We start from the raw sequence: 18,634 nt of genomic DNA on the forward strand, positions 1-18,634 counted from the left end.
GGACTATATTAGGTAGGGCTAATAATATTGTAGCATATCAAAGAAAGTATGATATTAATTACATATAATTACTATGACTTGTATTGATCGTTAGACTTAACGTGACATTATGTTTATTAGATTTATTGATCTATTTTATAAAATTCTTATGCACATGTAAAATATTTTTTAAAAATTTTTAAAATCTAATTAAATAATTATTTTAAATAAAATTTTATTTTATTTATTATATTTCGAATCTATTTTATATCTTACTAATTAATGGGCTAAGTGGGAGAGTGTTATATTATATAGCACTATTTAATTAAGTAAGATATATTATGGATATTATGAATTTATTATAGAAAATAAGTCCAATTATAGTAAGATTTCTTAGGAGATTGATGGCGATAGAAGTGACTTTCCTAATTACTTATCCTAAGGCCTCTATTCTCGCCTATAAAATGATGAGATCTCATAGTGACTCAAGGTGTAGATATGTATACATTCATATATCACAAATCTTCTCTAATCTCTTATTAGTCACATAAATCGTTATCACTATAACTTTTAGATCCGATTACAGTTCAATCGCATATTAGATAAAAGTTTTTTGAATAATATCGAAAGGTATAGATCGTAAATTTGATCTATTATTATTTGATTTTAAATTTTAATATTAAAATTTTTATACAATAGTAACATAAAAATAATTTTTATACTTACACAAGGCATACCTACAACAAGGTGTGGGTCTCGCTAGTTGACCCATCACTACATCACCGTGATCAACTGTACAAGGGAACCTTTTGAAGGCATTACACACAAGCTCTCACTTTCGATGCACGCGAAACGATTCAACAAGCAAAATAACATCCCGGTTTACCCCACGATGGATGAAAATATTAATATTAACTTCAACTTAGATCTTTTGATCTTGGTACTAAGGGATCATGACAATTGATATTATAATAAAGCCAGAGTACAGTTGCTGGTTTTACCTTTCATCTTTCCACAGCTTAGTTCTAAAACAGTCGATAAACTTCAATTATGGAGCTAATATACATGTACATATTAGATAAAGATTTCGGAAGTCCAACCGGAAATAACTACAACCTATAGATTCCAGCCTCCGTACCACCGCATTTATAGGGAGCAATTTGGCTCACTCTTTACCATGGTCTTCTATGCTCATCTTCCCGACCAAGGTCGATCGAGTGGTCTTGCCATCATTCCGCAGCTGCTCTTTCCGGTCCAGATTCTAACTGGCAATATTAAAGTTATATGAAGGATGACTTTTAAGCTCACATCACTTAGTCAACCCTTATGATACTAGGAGATCAGCAAGAAAGAGGAGGTACCGAGATCGGTTTTGTTGCGCCACACCTTAAACAGAGTCATTCCAAATGATCATATGATCCAGAATTGTGATCACGCTGACCCATCCAGCCATTTCCACCTTCTGAACTGCTGCAGGCTTGTTTTGCGAGGATGTTGTTTGCTAGATCACCAGTCAAGCTCATCTGTTGGACTTCCTGTGGTGATAGTATCTTAATGCACTGTACGCAGTTCACAAATTCCCTGCACATTGACAATCCCATGTCACCCTCGCATGAAAATTCTATGGAAAACCATTTTAGACTCAGATGCTCCCTACATCACTTCTGGAACTTAGTACTCAATGAAAGGAACTACGCATAAAGATGTTACGACTTACTCCCATGGGTCGTCACCAACAAGCAGAACATCTTTCTCATGATCAACGTAGACGAGCTTCCAACCAATTTTCTGCAGATCTTCGAGCTGTCCTATACTGAACATGCGGGCAATATCGTGTTTGAGCTCATCATAGCCTGAATAACGAGTAATATCTATTGACCTGCCAACAGCTCCACGCTTGTGAACCTAAAAATGGCACAATTTAGGTTTGCTTTGAGAAAAATGGAAATGATGAACACCAGCTATCACCATGAACAAATTTATAAACATGAAGTAGAAAACATTCAAAATTCTAAATTCATCCGATGGTCTGCTTTATAATCTAGTCATAGAAGTGGTATCATTTAACATATATTTCCAACAAAATCAGGGAAACAACAGGTATTTACATGTCTGTCATTTCACACAAAACCAGAACAACAAAGATTGAGGCTACTACTTGTAGTGCTAATATATGGGACTTTAATCTTAAGCCATATATTTCATAAAGCCTTTTGCACCAAAAGAATAATTTGGAAAACAGTCTTTTGATGTATATGATAAAATATTTCAGATACTCCTAGAAGGTCTTGCTTAAACTTGAAGTAGTTAAATATTAGGTCTTCATCGGTAGGTAGATTTGGCAATCATTTCCCTTGCTAGTAACTAAAAAGCAGTAGTTCACTTTTGTTTCAAGGTGCTAAGAAGAATTAATTGTGAAATATATTTGAACCAAGCAGAGTAGGATGGATCAAAATTTCCCATTCGACTATGGAGGTATAATAATTAGCTTCCCACTTGACAGCAATGATATCATAGCATGTGTATGTGAAACCACAAACCTTGGTGTAAGTCCGCATTCGCTGAAGAGGTGGTGCAGGTGCCCAGCAACTTGCATTTAATAAGCTATTCTCATTAATTGTCGAATCAATAGAATTGAAAGCCAGGTCCGGAACGCCAAATGAATGAGAGACCAGTGAAGACGATAGCTCTTGATGAACATCGTTTGAGATATTGTAGTTTGAGATCATATTACCGGGAATGTGATTCTGGTACTTCTCTGAAGCAATGCTAATCGCTAGTGATGCATCAGTTGCAATAGCTATGCCCAATGGTCCATCAACGTTGACCCCCATAAGGGCACTGCTCCTTGGATCTGTGCCTTGGACATCATCATCCAGAGGGATATCTCTAAGCATCGATGGCTGGTTGAAAGATGTTAATGGGAAGGTTCCAGTCTGAGAAAGACAAACCGAAGTAGCTGAAGAAGTAGTGTCCAGGTAATCCAGCTGTACGGCGTCGTTAATGTAAGTTTGAGGATCCACAGCTCCCTGAGATTGCACCTTGGAAATTGGCACCGAGGGTTTCAGGTCCTGTACAGCTTTAGGCAGCTCCTTAGCTATGTTAAGGTTTGCAACTGAAGCTTCAAAGGAGCTTGAACTGAGCATAGTAACTAGTTGATTCTTTTCTGTCGACGCAGGGTTGCACAGACGAGGCCAATTTAAAGTTGACTGAGGAAGAACAACGCCATTGTTTGCTGAAGGTGATGTAGAGCAAGATGGGATGTCATCTGTAACCACCGAGTGTGCACCTCCAGTAGCTAACAAAGAGCTGCCGTTGGCCAAGATCGGATTGGTTGCTGAAGTTGCAGGCAAAGTTATTCCAGGCAAGTCGGCTAGTAGAACTTGCTGCTGCTGAAGCTTCTGCTGTGACTGGGACTGCAAGGATTGCGGCAGCTGGACACCCGGTGAAGTGATCTTTGCACCTTGTCGAGGAGTAACATGTGGCTGAGCCAATGAACGGGGGGAGTCCAAAAGTTGCTGTGAAACTTCAAGCAGCGTCTTCTGCTGCTCTTGAATTTGATGTAATTGGGTTTCCTGGACTTTTGGTTGTGACAATAATGAGGGTTGCTGCTGTAGCTTCTGCACGAGCTGAAACTGAATTTGAGGATCAGACACTTGTAATTGCTTGTTTGGTTGGTTTGCGATAGCAACAGGTATCCTACTCTGCTGCTGCTGGAGTGGAACTGGTTGCTCAGGTCTTTGTGGCTGGGTTTGCAGGAGGCTGGTTTGTAATACCTGGGGGTTCTGAATCACCGGACATTGCTGTTGAACTGAAGGTTGGACAAGTGACTGAGATTGAAGAAGACCGGCCTGGTTTTGGGTGAAGGGAGATGCTTGGTTGAGCATGTGTTGCCTCTGCTGTAGACTGAAATCTTGAAGTTGCTGCTGTGGTCTGCTAACAACACTGGATTGGTTCAGAGAGCCGGATAATTTAGGTAATTGGTCGACTTGGGATTGCCGAGGCAATCCAAGTGCACCAAAATGTATATTATTCTGCTGCAAAATCTGAGCCTGCAGATGCCTTGAGAAGTCACTCGATCCAAGGTTTTGTACAACACGTCCACTCAAGGAGCGCAGGCATTCATTCTGCATGGCTGAGTTAGCTAGTGAGGGATTCTGCTGCATGCTCATCCATTGAGCTAAGCTTAGACCAGGCATTATAGCATTCTGAGATTGAGAATCCTTTATGCAGATCTCCTCGTTAAGCCAAGGGATTGCCCTCTTAAAAAGATTTTCCATTTCTGATGACTCATCGTCTGCAAAATTAGCAGTTAAATCAGTATTCTAGCTATTTCATAACACAAACTATAGATATGAAATTGCAGTTTCTCTACAACTGTCCTTCCTTTTTCAACAAAATCCAAACATAGAAATCCAGTGTTCACCCCTCCCCAGCCAAAATAATTTTATGAAACTTTTTGCAAATTTATTCTGTAGAGTAGTTCGATTCAAGCTTGCTGAAAATTCTCTGATGATTTAGTTCACTCGTATACAATATTTATTAATATTTTTCTCTCTATAAATACCTGGAATACCTGGTTGTCTAGGACGCTTCCGAAAAAATGGTGGAGGGCAGATAAAGAAAGGTGCTGCAATGGGCTCAATGTTCCATATGGAGACCCTACTGGGCCTCTCACCAGCTGCGCACTCATCCCACCCCACCTGTTGGATCAATAAAGCATTGTCAGAAAGAAACAAAATTGGAGGAAAAAAGTCATTGGATTCATCAAGTAAAATGAACTTGTGAATGATATTACTCATTGAGTTTTAAAGAAACTGCTTAATTGAAAATGAAAATCAACCTTCAAATTACGCCATTGTGAGTTCTTCCACCTAACAACATCCAGATCACTTATCTCTGTGATTGTACCCATGTACCTGCAAGGTTTAGGAAGTAACTACTCTGCAAAGCTAGTTAAGTTGATGAGACCTCGCCACAAAGTGGTGTAGATGTAAAAGGTCAAGTTCATGAGGGAATCAGTCCTCAATTAAGTACCAGAAAATAAATATAATTTTCTTTAGTGGAGTATTATAGAATTAAAACGAGATGTCCATTTGGTTGCAGTCATCATGTATCAAAAGTGGTTAACATGACATAATCAGATAGTAGTAGTATAATACCTCCTTGTTCCTGATTCTTCAGTTTCGAACATCATGCGGAAGCGCATGCCAAGAGATACTTGATTGCTGTATATTGCCTTCTGGTACTTAGCAAAAGGAATGACAAATTCTGAAGGACTAGTCCTGCAGATAAAAAGGTGAGCAAAGCCATAGTAAATAGTTTAGAAAAGATGCAGTTAAACTATCGAAGATAAGCCTTGCCCGACACTAGACAAATAAAGAAATTAAAATTAAAACCTTGGATTATAGAATACAGTGAAGGGACTATTATTCGCAGCAGCATGAGCTGCTGCAGCAAGAATTCCAATATGCATGCTGTCACTCGACAGGACTGATGATGATAGGTTAGTAGGTTGCCTGTTAGCACGTCTGATGCCTAAAAGCAGTTGTTGTTTCTCATCCCTGCTCACAAAGACGACAAAAGAAAGCACATTAGGTTTATAGAGCAATGACAAATTTAGAGTCCACTATGAAAAAGAATGTAGAACTCAGAGAAAATGATTGATGAAAAGTGGGGAAATAGCAAGAATAAAATGAAAGAAATGTAAGAAATCATGTGTTTACAAGTGAAGAAGGAAAAACATGAAAGGACTGATCATTAGCTATTTAGGACTGCAACTAATTACCGACGAACCTACGTGCTTTACAGCTTACATAAACAAGAAAAAAATTGGGTTTGAATTTTTGCTTCGTAAGAGAAACTACTCGAAGGAAAACCATTGTACCTAATAAATAAGACAGAATCACCAGCAAAGAGCCTCTTTCCACTCACAAATAGGCTCCAACCAGTTGTAAGTAAGTGCCTTTTTGGCTGACCTGATATCACACGTAGACAAGATAATAGTATCAAAAAGGCATAGTAGAAGAAGAAATATACGAGTAAATGAATTAAAAAGAATCAATGAGAAAGTAGGCATACTTCAGCAGGTAATCAAATTGTTTCGTTGACAAGAAAAGATGATTAGACTCAAAACACCAATAAAGAACTTCTAACATATCATTCCAATTGACTTAATTGCTTACCTCGATAGATATGGCGGAAGGTCCATAGATTGTCATGCAAGTCTCTGGCCTGCAATTCTTGAGCAGGTGGCTGCATCGAGAAATCCTAAGTCATGCAAAATTGACGTTTGTTAAACAACTGCCATCATCTTGAATCATATGCAGAGGGTTGTGGGTAACAATAAAATTTGCATACAAGTGGCGGAAAAATCTTTTCTGCAGCACGACGAGGAACAGAGAAACCTCCATGAGTGCTTGTATCACTTGCGGTAAGTGTTTTACAAAAGAATTCTGTCTGAGGCCTTGTCTGTTTCAAAGCTAGATCTGATGTCTGCAATGCCTCTTTATCATACTGGAGAGCACAAACAAATAACATTGTTGAGACTTGAGAATACACCCATAAATTTGTAGTGCAGGGTGCATTGCCAAATAGAAACAGGTATCATTCATTATTCTAGATAGACTAAAAGCATTAAGCACAGCTATGACTTAAATTTGCATTCCAAATTCAACACTAGAGCAAATTTCTTATATCGATAGAGAAAGATCTCCCACAACATAATTATTTTAATTAGCACATCTAGCATTAGATAATTGGTGCACTGAGCAAAGAGACTGGTTCATTATCGAATATAGTGACGTGAACATAGTGATGACAGAGGAAACCAGTCATAATAATGTTCTGAGCACCTCAAAGTTCAATTATCAGCTTGCTATATACATTGAGTTACATGGTGAAGGATAATTGAAGCATCTATTGAGAAAACAACAATGACATTCACTCACCGTATTAACTGGCTGGAGGGTGATTTGAGCATAGACCTCATCTGTATCTGGATCTGCCTAAAACATTTTTTAACATCAAAGAACGTCAAAGGTGATCAACGAACGTGCTTATATGTTATCATCTATAGAGAACAAGACAGAAAAAGGTGAAACATACATGCAGAGTAACATTGTGAAGAAGGCATATCAATTTCGAAGGAAGATTTGGGTAGTTTGGAATGTGAGCATCAATATCCTTTTGCATGGAAGCTGCAACCTGATGGTTAAAAATGATATTATATTCTGCACATAGTTGCCAAAAATATTTTGTTGACAATCATCAATACAAAAAATAGAACTCTTTATCTTGTTTCCAGAAGCAATGATGTCTCAAGCAACATATTTATAAATGGTTCATTTACCAATACACCATGGTAGATCCTAGACCTAAAAGAGCATAGGAAGAGAAGTAGGCGTGCTTTATTTTCAGTTTTCCTTGATGTCAATCGAACTTAATATAACAGAAGTTAGCAAGAAAATTACGACTTTAACAAATAATATTCAGCTTGAAAGAGGCTGCAAGTGCCAACACCAAGACCAAAACACTTCCATTAGTGGTAGGAAAGTGATGTATCACAAGTATCCAGTTTCAAACAAAATATAACAATTATATTTTCGTTTGGTAGTCAAGTAGAAGCAGAAGCAGCTAGAATACTGAGAGAAAATGAACTTTTAATTTTCTATCAGTAGTTGTTACATGTCAGACTTTGTAGAGAAAAAAGTTGTCATGATATGTAGAACTGGCACTTGTGGTATTGGAAATAACTAATTGAGAGTACAGAATAATTCTATAAAAAAAGCTTTAGGAAAGACACAACATGATGTTGTCAACCAGTACAGCTAAGCACAGGAGGCTACTGAACAGTCATAACGAGTGTCTCCTCCATAGTAAATGATTCATAGAGTTGATCCTTGTGGACCATAAGTGATACATGTAATACGCTCTTGAGATGTATTCCTTACTATATGACAACAAAACTTATGCATCATTGGTTGGATTTCAGCAACCAGGACTTCATGAAGACAAGGGTAATCACGCAAATCTTCATCTTCCTAAATAGAAAGTAATTCCTAGGTGGGCTACCTGACAAGAAACCCACCGTAAGGAATTAGAGAGACACATGCTAGATCTTCATTCTGACGAAACAGAAACTGAAGCCAAATATTCTTCTAGGTCTCCAAGGACCAAGAAATGGCTTCAGCTTACATTGTTTGAGACACTATTTAGATGAGGAAAGCTGCCAAATAATTACCATATGTGAAACCCAGTTCATTTTGCTTGTCCTTAGACCTACTCATTTTATTAGCACCTAAATAACAAAAGCAAAGTGGAAGAAAAGGTGCTTAAATGATTTGTAAAGCATAGGAAAAGAACTAATCATATGAACAAAAAGAAGGAAACAGGAGATGAAGGTACATCTCATTGTCTACATGCTTTATTTTAGGCAAACTGGTCGAACTACCCAAATACAATTACGCAACATAGTAAAGTAATAGTAAAGGAGAATATTGCATTACAACTGAAAAGGACTGGGGAATAGGAAAAAGATCGATGAAAGAAGCCAGTTAGCTGAGTTGGTTCTTTGTACTCTACTTTGTTTGCATTCAGGTAATAAAATTCTCTTTTACTTACCAAAAGAAATAAAGAGAAGAGAAGCTCTGAGAAAGCTCTGTTGAAAAAGATGTTGCGGAGAACAAAGAAAGAGAAAAGAGAATGCAAAGGGGTGAGTTTTTTTCTTTTCCTTTAATAAGATTAAAATATAAGCTTCCAGCTAACCAAAGAAGAGAAAACTTTCCATGCCTCCTAGGATTTCCAGCACCCAGAAAGCAACCAAGATGAATAACCCGTCCGAAGCTCAAGAAAGCAGAGATCGATGGTAAACCCTTGTGTTCTGCATTACCTGCTCGCTGTGGCCTTGGGGGAAGTAGACAACGAGGCTCCCCACCGGCGGGAGGGCTACCAGCGGTCCGGCGCACGCGTGCCATAGCTCCTTGTTGATCGTCGTTTTCTCCCCTGCCACCACCATTGCCACAAGTGTGAGCTCGACGAGCAACCCCAACCCTCATGAGGGCGGGAGCAAACTCACCTTCACAAGGGTTCCCCGCCGACGCGCCGTTCACGGGACCAATCATCATCCAAGCTGCAGAGAACTCGACCACGGCCGACGATGACGCCACTCACCCTTCGGCCACCCCTTCCCGCCGCGTCATGGTCACAATAACCGACGCCTCAGCCTCCTACGGCTCGACGAGACGGAGGACTACGGAAGGATAGCTAAGTGAGAGAGAGAGGGCGGAGAATCGAGCACCGCCTGGGACGGGATCCGATCTCCCGGATTCCGGCACGCTAGGCCGGTGTGCCGGCAGCCGGGAGAAGAAGGAGACCTGAATGGGGAGGCAACCGGCGAGGGATTCGGCCGCGCGAGCGGTCTCCCGGCACTCCACGGACCAAATAAGAAGTGCAGACGAGAGAAGGAAAAGAGAGCTCTCTAAGTAATATAGAAAAAGGGGTAAATGTCAAATTTATCATTTATTCCCTGTAACCGTTCATATTCTCTTTTTAAGTCCTCTATTTAATAAAATATAATATCCACACACAAAACTATTTACAAATTATATTTATTTATACATATATATATCCCATAAATAACTTTGAGATGATTGATATGTGAATCACATGAAAGAAAATTACATATACAAAATATTTCACGATAATTTTATTTTTGTAAGGGCGTGTATGACATTTTAATTCTGGGACGGTGGTAATTTTAGTCTAAGGAGGGGCTTGTAACAAAAGTTGGCTGAAAACGGCGACGGGTAACCACCTACTCCCACCCGCTTTGTATGGGCTTCGGAGCCCGTTCGGACGGAATTGCCCCTCTCACTGAATCATGCAATCCTGCGGTCCACAGCGCACCGGCCAGATATAACCGCATCCTGCCACGTGTGAACGCAAGAGTGGGAACCCTCTTGAGGCGGCTCTCCGGTCTTTTAATTTTATTTTACTAAAAATTATAAATCATTTTCTGGGTTGAAATTTATTTTTCCTTAATATTTTTTTATATTTTAAATTTATTTTTTAAGTGATTGTTGATGGTACGACGAGAATATAATGATTAATTAAAAAACGTGACTAGTAGTCTGGAAACGGATCGTACACAAAATAACATCCACCTCGATTTGTCTCCAAGTTCGATGTTTTCATGGGAGATTATTTCTTTAAAGAATATAATTTTCAAGTAAAAGAATATTATGATACATAATCTTGGCAACGTTCACCGATGTAAAAATCCCAAAATGGGCGTATGCGTCCGAGCTCACCTGTACCCTACTCCGGTAACAAGGGAATAATTTGGCAACCATCGGAGGGGTAAAAGAGTCAAATCGCACCACCGCCACTACGAACGCTTGCGTTCGACGTCACGTGCCATATTCGTCCGGCATGACCCCGGCCCTCACGGAAAAGAAATGGCAGGCACGCGCTAATCCACGGTTACTATGCCGCTAAGCCGGTGGTTAAGCAAAACCCCACCTATAATGCGATTGGCGCTTAGTTAATTACGGCGCACCTCAGCTCTGTGCCCCGTGACGTGGCATTGAAGCGGGCCCGTTCCCTTTTTTTTTTTTTGGTATTATGAGAGGAAAATTATCCGAACTAATTATTTTAATATTATCTCGGAGCACGAGGGTGGGCCCCGGCCGTGTCCCGCGTCGGAAAGCTACGTGGTGGACCCGAGCGGTTGAATCAGACGTGGAAGATTCGACGGCCGTGATGGGGTCACCTCGGGTTCGCGGCCCACGCGTGCTCTTGTGGTCCTCGCGTGGGCCGGGTTGGGAAATAAGCCGGCTCCGGTCATCATATCGGCTTAGCGAAATGAATTGTTTTGGGTTTCGTTTCGTTTCACGTGGAGGAACCGACGGCCGTGATGCGGTCAGTACTCCTCGGGTTCGCGGACCGCGCGTGCCCTCTGGTCCACGCGCGGGCCGTGTTTCGAAATAAGCCGGCTCCGGTCGTCATCGGCTAAAAAGCCGGTCCAATCTGGCTTCCAGAGAACGACGATGTCAATACGTATTGATAACGACCGATTAAGCATCGGAATCATAAAAAAGACCAATTAAGCATCGGAATAATTATCGTACAAAAGCCACCTAATATTTGGACACAAGAATGTGCAACTACAAAGAGAATAAACATATTTTTGAATTATTTTATTTGAGTTGGATTTGACCATGCGCAACAATCTCATGAGAAGTCTGTATGAGTCCAGCGACCACCCATCGAATGACTACCTCCTATTGGATGCTGTCATGGGCCCCACCAGCGGTTTCCGTTGGCTTAGTAATCAAGGTAACGAGGTTGACGGCTGCAAACCCACCAATTACAGAATCCCACAGCAAGCCTATGATGGGACCCGCAACCTGTGACTGGTGCGCGTGGAGGCAAGCCAGTGGGTAGACGTCTGCGTCAGCAAGAATTCCGCCGTCATTGACGGAACACGGTTGAGGCGGCGACGGAAAGAACATGTAAACGAAGACCAATCGAAATCAGCCACGTCACGAAGCGACGCCATTTTCCTCGGGCGCATCCCATCACAAAGATTCTACCATCCTTTCATCATTAATTCCTCATCACTTCGACTCAATTTCTTTTATTTTAATCAATCAACACAGAATGATTGCCATTAATTTGTTTCCTGTAGGCTTGTCGACTATGAATTTATCACAAATTATTCTTAATTGTTTTTATTTTTTGTACAAAAAAAAATACTTAAACTTGTCTATGAATTAAGTATATTAATAGAACATTATGGAAATAACAATGTGTTAACAATTTTGCTGAAAAGGGAGATAATCACTTATGTGGTGAGACCAAATCATCCAAAAACATAATGTCATGGCTTGGAGATATAATGACTAATGTGGTGGAATCTACAAAAAAAAAAAAAAAAAAAGTTCATGTTATCATGTGTTCATTCTCATTCTTTTATGCCAACTTGATTAATATAATGAGTCCTTTTTAATGGTACTATTTGGAGATTATCTTTCTCTTTTGTTTTTTTCTTTCCTAGTTGCATCCGACGAATCAATCTTTCATATTATATAAGTATTATTGTCCTCCATCCCACAATTTACATTGTTTTTTTTTTAATTAATTCCATGTTGGGAATTAATTAGCTACACATCCTTGATCTCACCCTCCTCCAAATAATTGTATCTGAATTCAAGGCATAAGAGGGGGATTTGTTGTTGAATTGAATTGTCATTTGACTTGCAATGTATATCTTCATATATAATGGATTTGGTTAGAAGGTGTTGTTTTTATATGGCATATGATTAGGTGTCCTTAGTAGCAACACATGTCTTCAGTTTGCTACGATCATAATGCTAGTCATCTCACCATAAATTTATTGCACCAAGATAAAAATTTAAAGCTCTTATTTTGAATGAAATAATTTGGAAAAGGAGGCACAAACGAGGTAAGAGAAGACATGTAAAGATATATAAGGATAATCTAATCAATGCGAATTTAGAAAAAAATTGATTCTAAAAAATAATTTTTTAGTAGAATTTCAACGGGTCTAACGAACTCTTCTTCAAATCAAAATTTTATTCCAATTGAAAATTTCGATGCTCTATGTCACATTCTATAAATCGTTGATATCGTTTAATAAAACTCCACGATATAGTCATCCCGATAGTTAGATTTTCATTTAGGAGTCATAATATTTATTGACTGATATAATTTTTTCTATCAAAAGTATCTTTGTGATTTATTTGATTATGCATTATTGATATTCAGAAAGGATAAATTAGTTTTCAAGTTAAATAAATTATTTTTAAATCATATAGATAGATGCTAAGATTTATAATGTAAGGAGTAAATGAAGTTGTGATTGTACTCATGTGAGTTTGAGCCTTCAACTACCACGGCTGCTCTCTCTCTCTCTCTCTCTATATGGGGAACCACACCAAAACATCCAATGGTCCATTAGTACTTCCTAGTAGGAGAGATGCTGCTGGCTTCTTTGGCATGGCTTGTGAATTGTAGACATGGCAGTATAGGAGTGTAAATGTATGGTGTTGTTTGGGGATGAGACATGATTGATTGAGAGAAGGTGATGGGAGTGGATGGGAACCCACCATGGCCTCTAGTAGCAGACATCTTTATGCAGCATGTTGTGCTTTTGGGAGACACACATCTACCTCAGCACCTGCAATCAAGCAGCAGCATGGCATGAGCTTATCAGTCTTGGAAGATGAGCCTTTGCTCTTGAGTTAAACCATGGTTTGGAATATTCTCCTGGAGCAGCAGTGCTTGGTAAGATGATAGAAGATACAACATTGTCTTTAACCCTAAAGAAACTGTTCCTCACAAGTGGCTAAACTTGCTGATTTAGATGATGAAAGATTAAAAAGAAAATACAAAGATACATCAAGGACTGTAACAAAGTATCTCTCTCTAAAAAGAGAAGAAACTGAGGCTTTACTGCATGTGATATAGTATTATAAAACTAAATAGGCTAGAAAACAGCCCCCCCTCCCTCTCTCTTTCTCTCTCTTTCAAAAAGAAAGAAGAATAAAGGAAGTAAGATTTTGCTGCTCTGATACTGAGGTTTTACTGCATGTGAGTGAGTAGCTGCAGCCAGTGATAAACCATCAAATGTGTGACTTTTGTAGCTCATTTGATGCTTTGACATTGTTTTAACTGCTTGATGACAAGCACTAGGATGAGAGTCATAGAAATCAAGATGCAGCACACAAGCTGCATGGTTTATCTATATGCCAAACAAACAAGTAATTAATTTTAGTTGCAAGCAGCAGTAGTTTTAGCTACCAATGTTTCCTCCAAAGAAAAAGGGAGAGAATGTCTCCACCATGTGATTGCAACAACAGCATCACATTTCTACATCGACCTCCAGAATTAACTCTATATAGTAGCAGCATAAACTGATAACCTAGTTCATCCAACAGACATGCTTCTCATCTCCTTTGGTTGGCCTTGTAGGTGACATCTCAGAGGTACATGTCTCCTCATGTGAAACCTTCTCATTACTATTCTTCAGGTTGGAGAACAACCCCTTGAACTTGGAAGAATGTGACCAGATGCGGACAGGGAAGAAGGCCTTCTCCTTACCATGCATACTTACCAGCAGATAGATCAAATAAAAGTGAAAAAGTGAGGCCCTCCTGTACTAATTGTGTATGATGGAGATTGGAGTCCCAATGAGCTCATTGGGTCCTTCAAAACTTTCTCATCATATCAGTTCAGTACTGGAGGCAGTGGAGGTGAGTAACTCCATAACCTTACACTTCAAACTGTTAATTACTGGACCTCACTACATGAATGGTGATTGAATGCACCTAAAGGTGGGCGAGGAGGGATTCCACTTTATGATCCATCAACATCGCATCAAAGAAAGGAGTGGATTTGTGATCCACTCACTTTGTGCAAATTGTGCTATTGCCTATCAACAAAGATCAAATCGCAGGCTATTGTTTAGCTCAAGTTGATACTGCACCAATCACTCCATCACACTGTTGATTACTCATCATCCTCCTATGATCAACCACATCTGTAGACCATCTTTTCCCATATGTTGATTGGGCCATAGAGTTGATCTCAGAGACTCAGGCAACTAAATGGTTTTTCATTTCAGCATCCATTAATTAGATTGATGTTGTGTTGACATGATTTAGGTGCGGTAGGGTAAGCTTATCTCTTAGACTTAGCCCGGAGGCTAGTCTTAATATTCTAATGAAAATAAGTTGTCAACTCGAGTGCACGATACAATTCTATGCCGTCACGATGAGCTGTCATGGTCAACGATATAAACATGCACGTGGAACAGATGGCACTGCCAACAGTGACAGCTGACTTGGCAATATATGCATCGTTGGAGGTGTGCACCCCAAATCTCATGGATTCACTTTGATGGCTACACTAGAAATGGACAGGTAGGGTTTGTCATCGGCATATCCTCGAGAGTGAGAGGGTGAGTGAGATGCCCACTTCTATTAGAAAAAGAACCTCTTGTCTCTGTCATTGGGCTTTAAAAGATCTCAAACATGCATCATGTGTTGTTTGGAATGGGCCTTTTTGGCTCAAAGGAGTTGTTCTCACTGTATATTGGAAGGATGAGAGAAAGTCATGCCACAAGGAGTGAGTGCATGGTTGAGACCAAAATGTGTATTTTGATAAATCAAACACAATATGAGATTTGATATAATTTTATGTTATTTGTGAATGACCAAATATAACTCTTCATTTTTTTTCATTAATGCTCGGGATGCGGTATTAAAATATTATTCCATTAGAGGGGGTCAATAATCTTGTGTGATCATAAGAAAATCTTGAGATTAAATTTTTTATAAAGTAATTATTATATGTATAATATTTTATGAATATAAGTACCGAAGATTTATGAAATATATAAAGATAAACCAGACCGCAAAGAATACGATTCAACTATGAGGACCACTCTTCTCTTAAGATTGATAAAAATATTACTCATATAATAAAAAAAAGATGATTAATATGATGAGGGGTGTCAAACCTCTTATGTAATTATCAGATAATATTGAAATAAAAAATATTTTATTAAGGTGACCTACATATGCAATATTTAGAAGGGGGTCAAATTGGCAGTAGAGAGCTAAAGAAAAGTAGAAGAATACTTTTATAGAGTCTATAAATAAAAAAATAAATATTTTTAATCTAATTTAAAATATGACTTTTTATAAAAAAGTTATGACTTTACAACTTTGGTAGATAAAGTTTACACCTGTCAGCAAAGGTGAGTCATCAAACAAGTACATATTATGGGCCTATCCCTTCATTTATTGGACGTAGCCCAACAAGCATTTATGGTGTAGCGGGTCCGGCCCATGAAAAATCTATATGAGGCCCATATCTCTCTCCGTCACATCCGGTCACCATCCGCCGGACAACGTTAAAGAGCCATTTCGTCAAACATCTCTCACGCATCAAACCCTCTTAAACCCTATCTGTCCCTTCGTCTTCTTTTCATCTTTTCTACTATCTCTTCCCCCAGATAGCTATGCAGCAGCCCCCGACTCCCAACGCTGCGCTCCCCCCAAACCCTTTCCCGTCCCCTCCCCCTCTCAATGCCGGCTCCAGTCCCGGCAGCGTCACCACCACCACCACCACCAAGAAGAATAAGCGGCGCCAGCCTCCAGGCCCCGAAGAAGTTCTCGCCCACTACGAGTCGCAGGGGCTCAGCCCCCGCGAGGCGTCCCTCCGTGCCATCCGCGAGCTCCAGGCCATCCTCTTCAGGTACGCCGCCAAGAAGGAGCGCTTCGCGGCCGACTCCCCCCGCAAGCTCGATGGCGTCAACACCCGCCTCGCCGTTCTGGAAATGAAGCTCGACTCCAAGCCCGGCTTCCCTGAGTCGCTCGCCATCGGGGTCGCCTCTGGCGCTATCGTCTCAGCTATCCCTCATGTCCTCGGCGGGCTCCGTGGCATATGGGACTCGGTCTGGTCCGCCACCAAGGGCTCTCCTCCCTCACCGTAACTGCTGCTATGCCCTTTCTTTTAATTAATCCTGTTCTGGTTGGAATATTTCTGCAATTTTAATTTTACCTTCACTGTTAAATGTGTCATTATTTCTCCTCATCAACTATTACTTTTCAAATGTTTAAGCACAAATTGGTAGAAATTAAGAAAAGACAGAATCACGAAAGAGAGTTCTCTATCATGTCGAAACATTGTTCTTATAGCCTCCTAAAGTGTATTACGAAGACATTACTTTTAGTATGGGAAGTTTTAATCAGCAGGAGGCAACACTTGGTGGACACCTTAATAACTTTTGACATAATTTATGTGATTCAAAAGTGTTGGGTTAACCAAACCATATGAAAGATCAAGGGATGGATCAGCTATGAACTATTGCATTGTAGGCTATTTGTTGTTTTGTCAGTTCTGCAAGTTGGACAATCTGGGTGTGCAGGAAGAGCTATGGTAGCTTCATCATCCACCAAAGTGTTATATGAGAAAGAGCAGAACTCCATCCATGAGCTTTCTGGTCTATGGCTATTGTTTCAGAAAGTGTTGGTTGGTCCAGCCAACATAACATAATAGTGGCTTTAGCCTCCATCCTGTCGGTGTAGCACTGCTGTGGTGTACCTTGAAATGCAATTCTTGTTATCCGATCTTGGTTGGACAACTAATCTATTAACTTAATGAGCTTGAACAATCAACCTACTTAAGTCCAAATTAATAATAATGCACTCTTCAGACCTTTGTAAGTCGACCTAGGTCTTTGTTCACTTCTGATGTGCGACTAAACTTGGGTGTTATAGTCTCATCCACTTAAGAGCTTGATATTCTCGTCAAGGCTCCACATAACATATCAATCCCTAACATAACATAGTGCAATGGTGGTTCCATGCCATGACGTACCTTCTATGCCCTCTAGCCTTGTTTACAGGTAGTTGTTTCCTACTCGAACGTCTCACCACACCCAATATTACGTCGGCTCTCATATTAGTCATGCTCGTCGAATAACTGACCTATTAACTTTTTAGACTTGAACTATGGAATTAGAATGTTTAGATCCAAGCTCTTATAAGTCGATCTAAGTCTTTGTCTTCGCCCACTTCTGATATGGGACTTGGGTGTTTGAACTATACACTAAAAGCAAACTGAATCTTTTGCTTGAGGGAGGCCTACTTATGAATAAAATGGTGCAAGATAAGTCAGAGATTGCCAGCATACCAATAGTTTCGAGGCTGACTGATGTAATGCTCTGTAGCTATTTGCAGCTACCCTTTGCTATTATTCAGCATGCTGCCGAAATTTGGGATGACAGATAGACAAAATGCAGCACTATAGAAGTAAAATTGTGTGGAATTTTTTTAGGCAAAATAGTTTAGTATAAGAAGTGCACGAGATTCTTGAGAATGACACAGGGAATGGTGGTGCCAGGTGTGTTCTTGTTTCCTCGGTGAACTCCAAAGCATTCTTTTCTTTTTTTCATTTTATGGTTAGCATTGCAAGGGTGGTAACTTACAAATTTGTAAACAGAGGAATTCTAAATCAGTCTAAACACAATTTCAGCCAAGACTTGCCTGAGGATGCATCACATCTTATTCGGAGTGCAGAATGACAAGTAAAATATGTCAAGTGCTGCTTATCAATGCTAATTTCAACAGGAATGTTGCATGCCATGTGCAAGAAGCTGAGCAGCTTCTGAATAATTGGATAGACTCTGAATGCAGTTTTGACATATAATCCACTTGCAGCAGCACTGTGTTGTATTTGGTTTCAAACAAAAAGCGAAGATTAAATGATCCATCATATGTTCGAGAATGATTTGCTGGATTAGTGGATACTCCTTGTAATATAGAGTACTTTGTACATCATAAATAATGAAGTTTTCATCATCCGGTTAGAGTGCCACAGGAGATCAATTGTTTTATGATTAATAATTGATTAATATATATCTACATGTTGTTAAACAGTTGTTACAGACTGGTTGGTGCCATGTTTGAAAGGATGTTATTTTGTGTCTCTTCATGAGTTTTTATGTGTAGAGATGAGCTGGTGGTTGTGGCCTTTGCTTTGTTTTCGCTTTTTTGGGTGATGGAATTTTCTTCATTTGGAACAACTTAGATGTTTTCCAGAGATATTGCAGAGAAATTGACAT

At 39.6% G+C, this 18,634-nt stretch overlaps 2 protein-coding genes across 6 annotated transcripts; one reads left to right on the plus strand and one right to left on the minus strand.

The window, feature by feature from the left end:
* Nucleotides 1–908: 908 nt before the first annotated feature.
* On the minus strand, nt 909–9,419 carry LOC103986681 (auxin response factor 19). 4 transcript variants are annotated; one of them, XM_009404757.3, is made up of 15 exons: nt 9,056–9,419; nt 8,870–8,982; nt 7,087–7,185; nt 6,930–6,986; nt 6,340–6,495; nt 6,165–6,249; nt 5,867–5,957; nt 5,379–5,543; nt 5,142–5,264; nt 4,823–4,898; nt 4,556–4,682; nt 2,520–4,276; nt 1,697–1,884; nt 1,341–1,560; nt 909–1,244 (listed from the first exon to the last, which is right to left on the minus strand). In XM_009404757.3, the coding sequence occupies exons 1-14, from the start codon at nt 9,102–9,104 to the stop codon at nt 1,377–1,379; spliced, it is 3,270 nt and encodes a 1,089-aa protein (XP_009403032.2). In that variant the 5' UTR covers nt 9,105–9,419; the 3' UTR covers nt 909–1,244; nt 1,341–1,376. The 4 variants fall into 4 exon arrangements, with proteins under 4 accessions (XP_009403032.2, XP_009403031.2, XP_009403030.2 ...); XM_009404756.3 differs by having other exon boundaries at nt 1,366–1,560; nt 4,547–4,682; XM_009404755.3 differs by having other exon boundaries at nt 4,547–4,682.
* Nucleotides 9,420–15,918: 6,499 nt separating this feature from the next.
* Nucleotides 15,919–18,377, plus strand: LOC135613398 (uncharacterized). Of its 2 annotated transcripts, none has more exons than XM_065110426.1 (2): nt 15,919–16,497; nt 18,013–18,377. In XM_065110426.1, the coding sequence occupies exons 1-2, from the start codon at nt 16,028–16,030 to the stop codon at nt 18,092–18,094; spliced, it is 552 nt and encodes a 183-aa protein (XP_064966498.1). In that variant the 5' UTR covers nt 15,919–16,027; the 3' UTR covers nt 18,095–18,377. The 2 variants fall into 2 exon arrangements, with proteins under 2 accessions (XP_064966498.1, XP_064966499.1); XM_065110427.1 differs by having other exon boundaries at nt 18,046–18,376.
* The last annotated feature ends 257 nt before the right edge of the window (nt 18,378–18,634 follow it).

The sequence above is a fragment of the Musa acuminata genome, chromosome BXJ2-6 (genome assembly GCF_036884655.1).
Source record: "Musa acuminata AAA Group cultivar baxijiao chromosome BXJ2-6, Cavendish_Baxijiao_AAA, whole genome shotgun sequence".
Lineage (NCBI taxonomy): Eukaryota > Viridiplantae > Streptophyta > Magnoliopsida > Zingiberales > Musaceae > Musa > Musa acuminata.

What these genes read in the sequence shown, in the direction of transcription:
- LOC103986681 (XM_009404756.3), bottom strand. Translation starts at nt 9,104, where the DNA reads ATGATGATTGGTCCCGTGAACGGCGCGTCGGCGGGGAACCCTTGTGAA. An exon ending in GATTCTGTCTTATTTATTAG is followed by an intron (nt 5,544 to 5,866) that starts GTACAATGGTTT and finishes CTTTGTGAGCAG; the next exon opens with GGATGAGAAACAACAACTGC. An exon ending in TAGACAACCAGGTATTCCAG is followed by an intron (nt 4,277 to 4,546) that starts GTATTTATAGAG and finishes CTAATTTTGCAG; the next exon opens with ACGATGAGTCATCAGAAATG.
- LOC135613398 (XM_065110426.1), top strand. Translation starts at nt 16,028, where the DNA reads ATGCAGCAGCCCCCGACTCCCAACGCTGCGCTCCCCCCAAACCCTTTC. An exon ending in AAGGGCTCTCCTCCCTCACC is followed by an intron (nt 16,498 to 18,012) that starts GTAACTGCTGCT and finishes ATTTGTAAACAG; the next exon opens with AGGAATTCTAAATCAGTCTA.